Source organism: Cololabis saira, chromosome 7 (assembly GCF_033807715.1).
Source record: "Cololabis saira isolate AMF1-May2022 chromosome 7, fColSai1.1, whole genome shotgun sequence".
Classification (NCBI taxonomy): Eukaryota; Metazoa; Chordata; class Actinopteri; order Beloniformes; family Belonidae; genus Cololabis; species Cololabis saira.
The window spans coordinates 35,274,537-35,289,203 of NC_084593.1; the positions used below are offsets into that span (position 1 = coordinate 35,274,537).

Below are 14,667 nucleotides of genomic sequence, written 5' to 3' on the forward strand. Positions count from 1 at the left end.
CCTCAGGCTCAAACTGTGTTTGATAGGAGAAAAAAAAGAAAGATATTTCCCCCGCTTTGAAGGGTTCAGGCTAAACCGAAGTTGCTGTAGAGATGGCAGTCTTTTTTTTACAGTTCAGAGTGCTGTGGCATTGATTTTATTATGTTCATGGGTCCAACAGCTTAGGGTACATTGGGCAATACCTGTTTTCCATTAGGAGGACTTATCCCGCAACCCCTCCACTCCAGCACTATCCACCCTTCATTGACCAATCAGCAGTCATGCTTTTAGCAGCACTCCTGCGGCCTGCGCTGGGTAAACACTGTCTGTCTCACTGTTTGTCAGTGAAAGTTGCCTAACAATTTATCAGCCGTCAGTAAGCATCTGGACAGCTGGGAGCTGGCTAAGCATTACACGTCAAAAAAAAAAAAATCCCTGCCCTTTTTTTCCCTCTCTTTCTTGCTATGTGTTCACAGGAGGAGTGGTTATGATTTAATATTAGCTCCACAGATTTTCACTCCCCCAAAAGGACCAGCAAGGAGTTAAAACGCACCCCCTGCCCGGTTTCTTTGGGTCCCTGCCTCCTTTCTTGCCTCTCTTTTTTTTTCCAAGGATGTCACTCCCCTGGCTGAGGCGCACTGTAGACTGATTCTAGAGGCTGATCCCATGAAGAAATACTGGGGACAGAGGGGAGGAGTAACACTACTGCTGCACACAGTTAACATGCTTGCACATTGAGTTCAGCACACTGGAGAGACCTGAAGCTGCAGTTCATCACAGCAGTACATGCTGACTGACCTGTACCTGCGCTGTATCTGCTGCTGATCCACCGGAGGAACTTCCTGAGGAAGAGGCGTGCTGAGATTTCTCAAAGACTTTTATTTGTTTGTCTGAACTTGGATCTGTTATTTCCATCCAGCTGATTCCAGGTAGGTGGATGTCTTTAAATAATATTAGATGATAATTGAATGTGCATATATCTAGAATGACTTAGGCATTAAACTCCCACTTAATTAGTATTCGTAAGTTGATATTTTTTGAAGCTGAAATAAAAAATAATGGCTTAGTAACATTTTTGCAAAAATAAAAAGATAGAGGTGCAGGACAGAATAAAGTTCTGCCTTTTTTACATACCCTTTGCAAAGTGTATTTCTTATTTTCCCAGACTTGACGACCCCCCCCCCACTGTTAACTGTAGTTTCAATGCTTTATATCTATGGACAAGCTGTAATGCAGCCCACATTATGATGTTAATGAGGTGTCACATCCAAGACTCATTTCTCTGAGTGTAAAATGGGGATCAGTGCATATTTAGCCGGTAGTCAGTGCTGATTTGAGGTCAAGATAGTTCGAGTCGAGGTTCAAAGTAAACGGCTTAACTTCAAAGCTTATTACTAACTATTCAACAGAGAACTGGAATATTTTATCCTCTTTTATTATATTGTATAAATGCAAGTATTTTGCAGCTTTCACATCAATTATATCAATACAAATATACTTTTTTGTTATAATACACTGACAACCAAGAAGGTTTGCAGTTTTACATGTAATTAGTCCAGACAGCTACTTGAATGTTTTACTCTGCACTTTGTCCATTTTCTTCATGAATGCAGCTCTTTGAGTTCTTAGAACTGGACCATAACCCCAAACAATAGTTTTACTGGGACCCACAGTGCATGGACTTGGCAGCACTCCTGAAATGCACGTCACCGTTTGTAAGGGTTAACATCCCTTTCATTTCACATGTTACATAACTGAGTTTTTTTTTTCTTTTTCCCCCCCAGTCGAACAAGCTGCACAAGCTTAAAATGCAAAGTAGCAGGAGTTAAACCCGACAGCACTGACTGAGCTGATCTTTGGTTTCACAATTCTACACCTTATAATACATTGTTTTTGGCTGCAAAGACTGAGAATGATCTGCAGGCTTATTTTGTTTTCTCTAGTTCACACTGGGACCCCAGTGATCCAAAATGCATGAATATTTCCTCATGCATTCTCCAAATACTGCGTGCCGCATACTACTTTTTCTTGCTCTGGAGCATTAGATCAGGTATTGGTAATCTTTCCTCCTCTCTCTCTCTCCCATTGCCAACAGTTGAGAACATGATGGAGCAGGTTCTGTCATTCAGCCGCTCTTTGGTGCGCAGAAAAGTGGTCAACATGAACGATCTGGAGGACTCCAAACTCTGCCGCTGCCTGGGAACCGTGGACCTGATCGCCCTGGGCGTGGGCAGCACCCTGGGTGCTGGCGTCTACGTCCTGGCTGGAGAGGTGGCCAAAGGAAACTCCGGCCCAAGTATTGTCATCTCCTTTCTGATCGCTGCCCTAGCCTCGGTCATGGCCGGGCTGTGCTACGCTGAGTTTGGTGCTCGCGTCCCCAAGACTGGCTCGGCCTACCTGTACAGTTACGTGACGGTAGGAGAGATCTGGGCCTTCATCACTGGCTGGAATCTCATCCTCTCCTACGTGATTGGTGAGTCAATCATAACGGTTGCATTGCATTCATTTACTGATGTACTATTTATTTTTCATGAAGTATGCATCTTGTTTTGTGACAGGTACGTCTTCAGTTGCCAGGGCGTGGAGCGGCACGTTCGATGAAATGATCGGAGGACACATAGAGGTGTTCTGTAAAGCCCACTTCAGCATGAACGCCCCCGGTTTGGCTCAGTACCCCGACTTCTTTGCCGTATGCCTGATTCTGCTGCTTTCTGGTAAGGCGGCAAACGAAGGCTGACAATTATTAAAAACTCCAGTGAATATGACAGTTAATGGTTGAGCAACAGTTAATGAATGGAAATTAGAATCGGCACAACTCAACTCATGATCCACAGCTGGTATAATCCAATAATAAACTGGCAGGACATTGTGTGAGATGTAGCCAGACGGTGGAGCCGTGTGCACACTGGAGGTTAGTGTGAGTCTTCTGGGTGTACTGGCCACATAGACCCCCTCTGTTTTTCTCAAGTGCCCATGGGCTTTATGACAACTAAAGGTGATACTCTCCAGTTCAGCTTCACTAGAGCATTAAGTAACAAGTAGAATATCAATCTATTGATCTCTTGTGGACATATTCATGATAGTGCAGCAATCAAAACCAGAGATATTTCTTATTACCTTCTCCCTTAGGAAAAATTCAATATTTCATCATGGGTTTTAGCTGCTAATGAAATGATTACATTAGTCCAGTTTAGTTGTTTTTGGGTGGATGGCAGATGCAGCTCTGCAAAGTAAATACATTTAAAAAACTTTGGAATAAACTTTAGTTCCTGTTTTTCTGTGCAGAAATGTAGAAGTTTGTAAATGCCCCATATCAATTGTCTGTAAAGATACATTTGACATTTTCTTTCATGAATATCTTAATTGCACTCATTTCTATTTATTTATTGGTGGTCTGTTATTTCTTATGTTTTTATAATACGTTTAAATACAGTTAACTATTGAGGGGAGGACAGTAAATGCATTAGTGTTCAAAGAAACTGGATGATCAAGATAGTTCCAGGTTTCTGCGTCTCATTCTGTTGGATTGATGATGAGCGTCACAAAAGAAAAACCATCGTAATATTTCGAACATTCGCCTTTGCAGCTTTTATTTATTATTTAATTTATTGTATATGCTACTGCTGGTTTGAAATGGTTTTGAAAGCCCTTAAGTTACTTTAGTCTTTGTTTAAACAAAAGTAAGAGTAGGTCAGCTGGCTGATGTAGCTAAAACTAATAGTTGATGCAATACTGCATCATTACAGCAAAGGGAAGGACATTTGTTCACGTTAAAAGTTCACATCTATGGACTATTTGCTTACATTTTCAAAGGTTTATCTAAGTGCAGTAACCTGTGCCTTCTATCAGCAAAAAACCCAGCCAAAGTAAGCAGGACAACTGTGTATGGCTTATGGAATGATGTCACACATCAATAATGACGAAACTGGTTCACTGTGCTACAGCAGACATCAGATAACTAAGGCGTTCAAGAAAAAGATTCAATGAGAGCGTGACCCAGGAAGAAACTATAAATGAATATCTGAAGAGTGCTTGTTAAGAGTCTCTTCCTGTAGTTTTTCAGCCTGGAAGCTGCTGTAACACGCTCAGCTACTGCACATGAGCTGTTTCAGCTTGCTGGTGTAGATGATGATAAACGTATGAAAGGTTGCAAGGTTACGCTGGTCTCAGCTCTCGCAACACTCTGAACTAACTGGAGTACTAAACAGAAAGGTCCTCAAATGATCCACTGAAAAAGTGAATAGTTAAATAGTTAAACCCACATAAGAATTCACAGTCTGTACAGTTTGTCCTGGACGTCAAATTTAACTTTTTTTTTTAACCAGGCTGTAAGATTCTGTGTATGCTATGTATATCTAAATGACAGATGAGAGTTTAAAGATGCCAGATTCTGGCTCTCAGCCGGGTTCAGGTTCACTAACTGGCACATCAAGGAACACTTAGTCCGCAGTAAAACCTTTCATTTGGAGAGGATGAAGGCCTAATACCAGATTTAGTGTGTGAGATGATAAATGTTTTACCTGGTTCAGGTTATTATAAAACATTGTGTAACGCAGTTTGAAACACGTTAACTTGTATTTTAGTCGAACTACAGTGGTTTTGTGTTGAACTCTGCTGTGTTTGCCTCAATCCAGGACTCCTGTCATTCGGAGTGAAAGAATCAGCTTGGATCAATAAGGTCTTCACTTCAGTCAACGTCCTCGTGCTCTTGTTCGTCATCGTCTCCGGCTTCGTCAAGGGTGATGCGGATAACTGGAGGATAAGCGAAGAATCCCTTATAAACGTCACCATAGTTAAAAGGTAAGGTATCTGTTTGGATAACGGTTTCTCAGTCCAGACCGACACACGTGGATCAGTGCTTCTGCATAAATACGTGTTTCAGGAACTTGTCAGTGGCAGCCAACGTTAGCAGCGATTACGGTGCTGGAGGTTTCATGCCATTTGGCTTCAGCGGGACCTTAGCTGGAGCGGCCACCTGCTTCTACGCCTTTGTTGGATTTGACTGCATTGCAACCACAGGTGAGTCCTTGCTCACGTAGCTTCTGATCTGGTGTGGCGAATGTTTACCAGCAAAGCGCTAATGATGCATATGTTTCTGTGCGTAACAGGTGAGGAGGTGAAAAACCCTCAGAGGGCCATCCCCATCGGCATCGTGGTGTCGCTCACCGTGTGTTTCCTGGCGTACTTTGGCGTGTCGGCCGCACTCACCCTGATGATGCCGTACTACCTGCTGGACGAGAAGAGCCCGCTGCCCATGGCCTTTCAGTATGTGGGCTGGAGTCCTGCTAAATATGTGGTCGCTGTGGGGTCGCTGTGTGCCCTGTCCACCAGGTAACCCTGGATCTGTTCTTCAGCGGAGAACATCCTCATATTATTATTATTATTATTATTATTATTATTATTATTATTATTATTATTATTATTATTATTATTATTATTATCATTATCATTATCATTATTATTTATTATTATTATTATCATTATTATTATTATTATGATTATTATTATGATTATTATCATTTATTATTATTATCATTATTATTATTATTATTATGATTATTATTATGATTATTATTATGATTATTATGATTATTATTATCATTATTATTATCATTATTATTATCATTATTATTATTATTATTGTTATTATTATTATTATTATTATTATTATTGTTATTATTATTATTATTATTATTATTATTATTATCATTATTATTATCATTATTATTATCATTATTATTATTATTATTATTATTATTATTATTATTATTATTATTATTATTATTATTAAGCATTTAGAAAAGGATTCATGAGACTTTGATCAGAATGACGTCCTTGTCTTGTAATTGGATTGATTCCTGTTGCTTCGTGGGCTCAGTGCTTAATCGTCTGTTTCAGAGCATCATCTCACGTCTGTGCTGTAATGTTTGTGATTGAAATTTGTCAGAGAAGTGCGGATGTGTCTCTGAGCAACATGTTGGTGTCAATCAATTCTGTCTTTCTTTCCTCTTGGTGTTATTTACTCTCCGGTCTTCTGGCAGCAGATCAGTAACGATGGCTTTAATCTACTCATCTCATGATCTGCATTGACAAAGCTGTCAGAGCTGCCTTGAATCAATTACATTTGGCCCAAGTCAATGGCTGTACTTGGAACCAATGCCGTCACCGTGGACTATCTGCCCTGTTTTGCAAGATAATCCTCTGTGAAACTGCTTTAACGTACATTTTTTTTTAACTTGAAGTCATTATTTAAACATTTGAGACGGAACTCAAGCTTTTACAGCCATTTGATAACACGCTAAAGATATCGGTTATCTTTTGTTTTCCAGAAACAACTCGAGTCCATGTTCCACGTCAAATATTTAGAAACCTTGTGAGGTGTTATGAAATGCAACAAAAACTCAGTTCTGTCATTTCTCACTTTGTTTGAAGGTTTATTTAACTGACACAAGCGAACGAGACATTATTTTCTTTTTCTCCCCTGACCCATCTTATTTTACTAAGCTGAGGAAAAACAACAACAACAAAAAAAAAAAGGTTTCTGGAAAAGCTATATAATATTTCTTTTTGGAAAATCTTACAATAAGCAGATTGATGTGCAGCAGGTGAGAGTGACAGGATCACATATAACAGCAGCATCCACAAAAGTCTTTCCAAGCCGGTGCACTGCAGCTCTGACCGCCAAATGCTGCACTGCATAAGATATCACCATCATTACAATATAACCCTACGAGCTCAGGAGTATTTTGAATATCTATTATCACCCAACACAATCTGCCGCTTCCAGAAACGTGACATTTTGATAAGTCCCCTTCATCAAGAAGTAGGTAGGAATATTATTTAACTATTTAATTATTATTTCAGTCATTGATAGAACAGATAGGGTAGTACTATCTGGTATTCTCAATTAGTGCATTGAGTAGAATTTTTGGTTAGTATATTTGGCATGATTATAGCACTATGAAATATGTTTTGGTATGTATGGACTTTGACTTTTTTTTTTAAATTTTTTTTAATTATTGGAAATTGAGTTGTGGGGGTTTGTTCTATGTATCTAAGGTATACCCCTCTTTTTGTGTCTGAAAATATAAAAATACAATAAAAAAAAAAAAAAAAAAGAAACGTGACGTGTAATTGTATAAAACAAGGAGTAAGCCATACTTGACATGTGCACAGAAGGTTTCCCACACCAAAGATGTTCCATCTACTTTATGTATGTTACATCAGAAGAGGAGATTCAGAGCTACTAAAATCCTACATTTAATATAAGCTGCAAAACTGCAGTTAGTGAGCTCATCTCCCAAATGATAGGACATTGAATCAAAGTGAAGGGTAATGTGAGGTGACGGTACACATGGTTCTTCCAACTTTTTAAAAGCATGTTTTCCTTTTTATAAAATATTTTCTAAATCCCGTGGATGTGGTCAGAGTAGACAAAGAAAATAATCCTTTTATTCTTCTGACTGAGAGATTCTAACATATTAAGTCATAGATTCAACATTTTGTTGCATTTGATAACATTTCCCAACTTTTCTAGTAAATAAAAGACTAGCATGATGAGGATGATGTCATCAACTGGAAAGAAAGACACTTGCTGTCTTTAATTATTCAACAAAGCTTTGACAATGCTGCTCTCTTTCTGTGATTGTGGATCTGGGTTTGGGGCTCATGACTAACGTGTTGGTCTTGCATGTCTCTGCTGTCTCATGCAGTCTGCTGGGCTCCATTTTCCCCATGCCTCGTGTAATCTATGCTATGGCAGACGATGGGGTGCTTTTCAAAGTCTTAGCGCGAATCAATCCTAAGACGAAGACCCCAGTTATTGCCACTATGAGCTCCGGTGTAGTTGCAGGTGAGCGCCAGGGAGCATCCAAGTGATATTGCATAGCTGATGTTTCTCCACCAGTCAATTGTGAAAGACACAAAAGAGTCAATGAAAATGAATCAACCTCCTTGTTTTAATTGAAAATGGCCCATTGCACTTCCAGCCTCCAGCTATGCAGGCTGCAGGAGTTTTCATCTGTGTATAAACCTCGCTGTTCTTTCACAGTTGTGCAGGTGTGACCTTTTCTTTTCCAGAATGCCCTCAACTTAACCCTGAACCCTCTTCTCCCTAGCCTGTTGGGCGCCATGTTCCCTCTGCCACGCATTCTCTTTGCCATGGCACGAGATGGCGTTCTGTTCAAATTTATGTCCAAAGTGAGTAAGCGGCAGTCGCCTGTGGCTGCCACCATGGCAGCGGGTACCACTGCGGGTAAGCTCCTGGACCAGGACTCCTATCACTGCCTTGTATTGTGGTGTTTATGGGCTCTTTTTGTTGTGAACGTGATCATCTGGTGGTGGTGACTGCATGAACCTGGAAATGTGTTTTATTTCCCCCAAAAGCATGTGGAAAACTCCATAATGAGGAATGATCAAAGTTGCTGCTTTATTTTAAAGATTTATGTGTTGCCTACAGGAATCCATGAGTCCAATTGACACCTTTAATAAAAATATTTCAATCAAAACTTTCCCCCAGAATTCTGCATGTAGTAACTTTTACTTGGCGTCATATCATAAAAAAAACAAAATTTTTATTAATCTTATTTCCTTTTTAGATAAGACAAAACATGCATGAGAAATGTACAGTTTTGCAAAACTTAAAACAAACAAAAACATAAAATGAATGAAACTGTCATAAACCTACAGGACCAGATGGTATAAAGTTATTGATCTAGGATCAGAAGAGCCTGGAGCAGACTGCTAAACCAGGGGAAAACTAAAATTCAAGGTTTAACCGCTTGAAATGTAACAAAACACGATGAAATTATGAGATGTAACAAGTTTGGACGCGTCGCTGAACTGAATTGTTGGTTCTGGGAGCGCTGCCTCCATCCACGCTGGGGGATTTTCAGCTTTCAGGCCGGTATGAGCGAATCCTTGACCTCAAATGGGAAATCACCTTTGTGATGAAATACACACTTCTAAAAGCCACTGGCTCTTTTCTGTGAAGGATTTTGCCTTTTACCTGTCTTGTGTTTCATCTGCACATCCACACAACACATGCGGGCTACAACAGGCCACTCTTTGGTCAAATCGGTGCGTAGTTTGTACAGTAAATCATTTCAAATGCATCTTTAATCTTGTTTTCATTCCAATTTTATTTTGGAGTTGTAAAAATTACAATGTAGGCTTTCACGCACCCATTTGTTGTACTCTTTATACTCTTAAAGGAGCTTGAGGCTCCTTTTAAGAAATGAGACTCTCTAGCGCCACCCTTCACCACGACGGCCGTTGGGGGTACTGCAGCCAACAGTGAAGCCGGTGTGCCAAAAAGTGATTGCCTGCCAGAATCTGATTTATCCCCTGAAAATGGGTCTTTTTTACCTGCCAAAAATTGATTGAAGGCTAAATACAATTAATTAAAGGTAATTTCTACCTAAATATGATTTTATCTCATTCTTGAGCTTCATAATATAAACACTAGAGCTCACATGATTGCTTTTAACTCTTTTAAAGGACCATTACAACACAAAATAGGCATTTTCACCTGCCAAAAATTGATTGAAGGCCAAATACAGTTAATGAAAAGTTGTTTCTGCCTAAATATGACTTGATCTCATTCTTGAGCTTCATAATCTGAAAATCTGACGTTTTAGCGCTGTCGTTCAACGGGCTGCTGTGCGCGCTCCCACGGTCAGAAATCAGAAGAAATCAGATTCTGGCAGGCAATCACTTTTTGGTACAACACCGGCACGGGAGAACGGGGAGAACGCACATGCAGCGTCATGTGACGTCACATCCGCAGCCCAGCGCGGGAAATTCGGGACCGAATTGCAGCACATTTTGCAGCACACAGCCTGTTCAAGGCAAAGGAGAGATACACTAGAGGGCTCATTCTTTTGGGTTTGGAACGCTTCATCTGACATTATTACTAGAAAACTTAAAATGTATACGGATTTTTTTCATAAATCTTGCCACAATCCGGCCTCAAGCTCCTTTAAATACATAAAACACACACATACTAGTACTCCCCATCTTATGTAATACTTGAGTAAAGTTCAGTGTAAGCAGCCTGGCCTTAGTGGGTAGGTGGGGTGCTCGTACGGTGCCGAGCAGAACTGCTCCTAAGGTCTTCAGCTCACCAGACTACAGGTGTTGCACCATTTGTTCAAACGTCAAGGCAAAGGTTTGCAGGGTGACTGACCCGCTGGAGTGGCTGGCAGATGTGAACCCCGGGAGGCTCCCAGCACACCACCACCACAGGCCATGTCGCTACCGAGGGGAGCCTCTTTTCTGTTGTTTTTGTTTAACACAATGTTGTGAGGAGTGTCGGACGTACCACTGCTCTGTGTTTGAACTGGTGCTGAGATACAGGACGGAGAACGGAGCGCAACACCGCGGCGTATCTCACATCAAATGACTCCTGCTATGGAGATTATTGCAGCTGTCATGTCAGAGCAGGGAAATATTTCACTCCTCTGCTTCATTATGAAAACATGTTTGCATGAAACTTAATTTGCATCTGTTTGTTTTTCCTGTGCATGTATTGGTTGGTGCATTTGAAGCAGACAGCTTTTCTATTTATGACTGCGAGAATATTATAGCAGATGTGTTTGTAATGTGTTAATGTGGGTGTAAACTAACATGTTTTGTAATTGCTCCTAATCGTTAAGCACGCTCTCTTCAGTGTGGAAGCATCTGAATTGATCTTTATGTATTTATCTGCTTTCCTCAGCGATCATGGCTTTCCTGTTTGACCTGAAAGCCCTCGTTGACATGATGTCCATCGGAACCCTGCTGGCCTACTCGCTGGTTGCAGTTTGTGTACTGATTCTAAGGTGGTCACATTTATATTTAAAATACGTATCACCAAGAATATAACTTCAGGAAAATATTATTTGGGCAGCATTATGAAAGAGTTCCCTTGATAGGTTTCCACAAATGTGCACAGGCATGATTACACCGGTTGTTATTGCATCATGGTGGTGATGTAAGAGCTGTGAATACCTCCATTGTATGAGCGTTAAGTAGCTATTTGAGTTTCTTTACTTACTGAACTCTGGACCTGAACCACTTCTGTTGCTAACACAGCACAGACCCGTCTCAACAGCTGCAGAAACACACAACACTGTGCTCATTCTCTGCTCTCAATTGGATTCAGACCTAACTCGTTTTGACCTGTAAAAACCAGATGATTTCAGCTATTTTCCCAATTCGAGTGGCTTTTTGTGTCTACTTTAATACAACAGTGTCTAGAATATGGTTTCAGAGCACAACACGTGGGTTTTGATGGTTTAACTTGCAATAAACTAGATTTTTTTACGTCCTAAAGGTACCAACCAGATGGAGTTTTGCAGCGGCCGGCTGTTAAAGGGGAAAGAGACTACCTATCCTCTGAAGAAGGCGAGTCAGAGTTGACAGAGTCTGAGTCCCACCTCAATATGCTGAAGGGGGGCGGCTCCGCCCTGCAGACCGTCTTGCACCCTCCTGTCAGCCCCTCTGAGCAATCGTCCGGGGTGGTGAACATGTCTGTAGGCGTGCTAGGTATGCAGCACACGTCTCACAATTTAGCTCTCGTCCTTCTTTCGGCTGATATTTGCTCACCTGTGCACGTGTGTTCCCAAACCACAGTGATGGCAGTGTGTGTCATCAGCTACCTGACCACGTACCACTTTGAGTCCATCGTATGTCTGGAGGTGTGGATCCTGGCAGTGCTGTCGGTGTGTCTCCTCATCTTCGGCAGCTGCATCCTCATGATCTGCAGGCAGCCCCAGACCACCAAGAAGGTCTCCTTCATGGTACGGAGCAGTGGATTTAACACCTGAGTCCTGCATAGAGGAGAGAGCCAGTGCATCAACACCTCTGTGTGATTTGTATCATTGCAGGTACCCCTTCTGCCTTTTCTGCCTGTTCTCAGCATATTTGTCAATATTTACCTCATGGTTCAGCTGAGTGGAGACACCTGGATACGCTTCTCAGTGTGGATGGCTGTAGGTGAGTGCACGTCAGGGCCTGATCCAAGATTAACGACCAATGAGGGCCCAAGGCAAGTTTTCAAACACTGCTGTCAATATATATGTACTGCATATATATCAAGATATGCATATATATATGTCAGACCAGAAGATTGATGATTTTCTGCATGCACCTGAGGCTGAAGGCAGAGGAATGCAGTTTGTTACTTCTTACATAATTTTACCATTAAAATTAAGATTTTCTTGATTGGAAACATTTAAAGGTAATGGAAGATTAATTTTCCTACCTTGAAGGGTCAAACTATTGTTTGTCTTTATGCTGAAGTAATTTAATAAACTAATTGGAGAAATGGAAACAAAAGCAAGTCTTTTTTTTAAGGAACTACACAATATTTCCAGTCCCAGCATTTAATGAGAAAAATGTATCTTTAAATTAAAAAAAAAAATAGAAATGTCAGCTTTGTTCTCTTTGATTTTCAAACCATTTTACTTTTTTTCTTTTCATTTACATGTTGAGATTTAAGTCTATTGGAGATGGTGTTAGGATTGAAACCTGCAGTAACTCCCCCCTCAACGCTTTGCAGGCTTCCTGATCTACTTCGGTTACGGCGTGTGGCACAGCGCAGAGCGGCAGCGCCAACGTCAGGGTGCACAGAGCAACGGCACCGGCCCCCAGGAAAACACCAAGACCAGCCGGGAGAAGGGGACTGACGCCAACGCCGAGGGAAAGGAGCAGGAGCGTTTCATCTGCCCGGAGAAGACCAGCCAGTGTTAAAGTTTACCAGCTAATTCACAGACTCCGAGAGGCGACAGATGCATAAAAAGCACAGTCAAGCCTGGATGCACCTGCACTCACAGCTTCATCACGGGTGCATCCTCAACGTTCATCCTGCAAAAGCAGCATCAGTATTCAACTACAAGATAAAGAGTCGCTCCATCTCTGAGATTGGACCAAATCCTGTTGGTCCCATTGTTGCTCATGGGCAGCATGGAGGAGCAATGAAGCAGTCTGGAAACAGACTGGAAAATGAGGTCTATTTCACTTAACACTGAAGCAGCTGCAAAGCTAAAGCAGCTCTTTCTGGTTCCCTTAGAAACCAGAGTTTATACTTCATGGTGCACATTTTGTCATATCTGTTCACATTTGAACTTTAGGCCAGTTTATGCAGGCGAGGCCTTGAATTTAAAGTCTTTTAAATCAAGTTTCAGATACACCAATGAATGTCTAGGAAAGAGCAACATTAGGATAAATTTCTCTTGCCAATAATCCAAGTGTAAGGACATCGTTGAAACTATTTTGTGCATTATAGTTAACGATCAGCTCTGTATAAACAATCAGAAGGACATCTTGACCATCATATGATGAGTTACATCATTTCGAAGGCAAACGTCCAGACCGAAGCTGAAGTTTGAAATGTCCCACTTTGTGAAGCATTACTTAACAAACCTTTACGGTAGCGAGTTAAATATCTGTAGCTGTGGTATTTTAGTTTGTTTTCAACACAGGTTTGTTTTTTTTTGTTTTTTTTTTACCATTCCTTGAGCTTGTGTAACTATAAACTGTTACAGTCAGAATATGAAGATTGTTTTTGGTACAGATCTCCTCTCAGAAGAAGGATTTGAGGTTTCTGTTGTTCACATTCACTTGATGACAAGTTTTTCACCCTGCCTGTCTGATATTTTTGTTTTTTGATACAGTTGCTGTTAATGTCACATTCATAAACTTCTCTTTACATCACGAGACTCAACGGTTGCAAGTTGAAGTTTTGGTCTGTGCATATATGTAAACATACATAAATATGTTTTGTAGGTTTGAGGGCCATCGGGTGTTTGATGAAACCTTTCAGATACCTGATGGCTCGTCATCAGTGTTTTACACCATGGTGTCTGATGTGGAGAGGTTTTCCAAAGGGTGGGACATGCTGATGCTGTAGGAGTATGAGTTACTGGTAGATCGGGTTGAACAATGTGATTAGTGAACTTCTACATCAAAGGTGAGGAGTCTTCCAGGAAGGTTACAGGATGAAGTGCATTTCATGAAAGCAACCATGTTGTACTGATGTGTCACTTGTTACCAGCTGCACAAATGAAATAAAGTCAAATGTATTTTCCTGCATTAGATTTTGATCTTTTCATTTCCTCAGAGATCAAATGTGAGGTTATTTATATTTGCTAATTGGAGGGATATCTCAAAACCGATGCAGATGTTCCAGTAACCAAATATTGACCTGAACCCTGCACGGTAGATAAAAGTGCCCTTTTTTCTTTAAATGCTGGCGTTGTCACCATGTGGCTACTCAGAAATCATCATATACTTTTTTCACCATTTATTTTTTTAACAAAAGTGAAGCCAGAAAAAAAAAAGCACTCTCATCGTTCAAGAAGTTAAGCAGCAATTACTTCTAGTAGTTATTTCTTGGATGACTTCAGTCTTTCATACCATTTTGGAGGGGATTTCTGACCCTCTTCCCGTATCACAACCTTCATTTTGCTGCTGTCAGTCACCCAGGTCATGATGATCATCTTGAAACAAAACAACTGGACTTCCTGGAAGACGTTGAAGACGTTCCACCTACAGTTCAAATTGACAGGCCGGACCCTCATATGGAGATCAATGGCCCTTCATCACACGTGTATCATTTGTCTTTTGTCTCCACTCACTTGTTACCTGTCTAGTCTCAGAGGTCAGTGTGGGTGTGCTGAATGGAAGGACACAAACCAGGAAACGATG

General features: G+C 40.8%; 1 protein-coding gene across 3 annotated transcripts; it reads left to right on the forward strand.

Annotated features, from left to right (window-relative positions):
• Positions 1-547: 547 nt before the first annotated feature.
• slc7a2 (solute carrier family 7 member 2) lies at positions 548-14,268 on the forward strand. Of its 3 annotated transcripts, none has more exons than XM_061725737.1 (12): positions 548-908; positions 2,075-2,452; positions 2,538-2,693; positions 4,614-4,779; positions 4,862-4,998; positions 5,088-5,310; positions 8,097-8,233; positions 10,697-10,799; positions 11,294-11,505; positions 11,593-11,759; positions 11,847-11,955; positions 12,521-14,268. In XM_061725737.1, exons 2-12 carry the CDS (start codon positions 2,083-2,085, stop codon positions 12,709-12,711), a joined length of 1,971 nt encoding a protein of 656 aa, XP_061581721.1. In that variant the 5' UTR covers positions 548-908; positions 2,075-2,082; the 3' UTR covers positions 12,712-14,268. The 3 variants fall into 3 exon arrangements, with proteins under 3 accessions (XP_061581721.1, XP_061581720.1, XP_061581722.1); XM_061725736.1 differs by lacking the exon at positions 8,097-8,233 and adding an exon at positions 7,692-7,831 and having other exon boundaries at positions 550-908; positions 12,521-14,267; XM_061725738.1 differs by lacking the exons at positions 548-908; positions 8,097-8,233 and adding an exon at positions 7,692-7,831.
• The last annotated feature ends 399 nt before the right edge of the window (positions 14,269-14,667 follow it).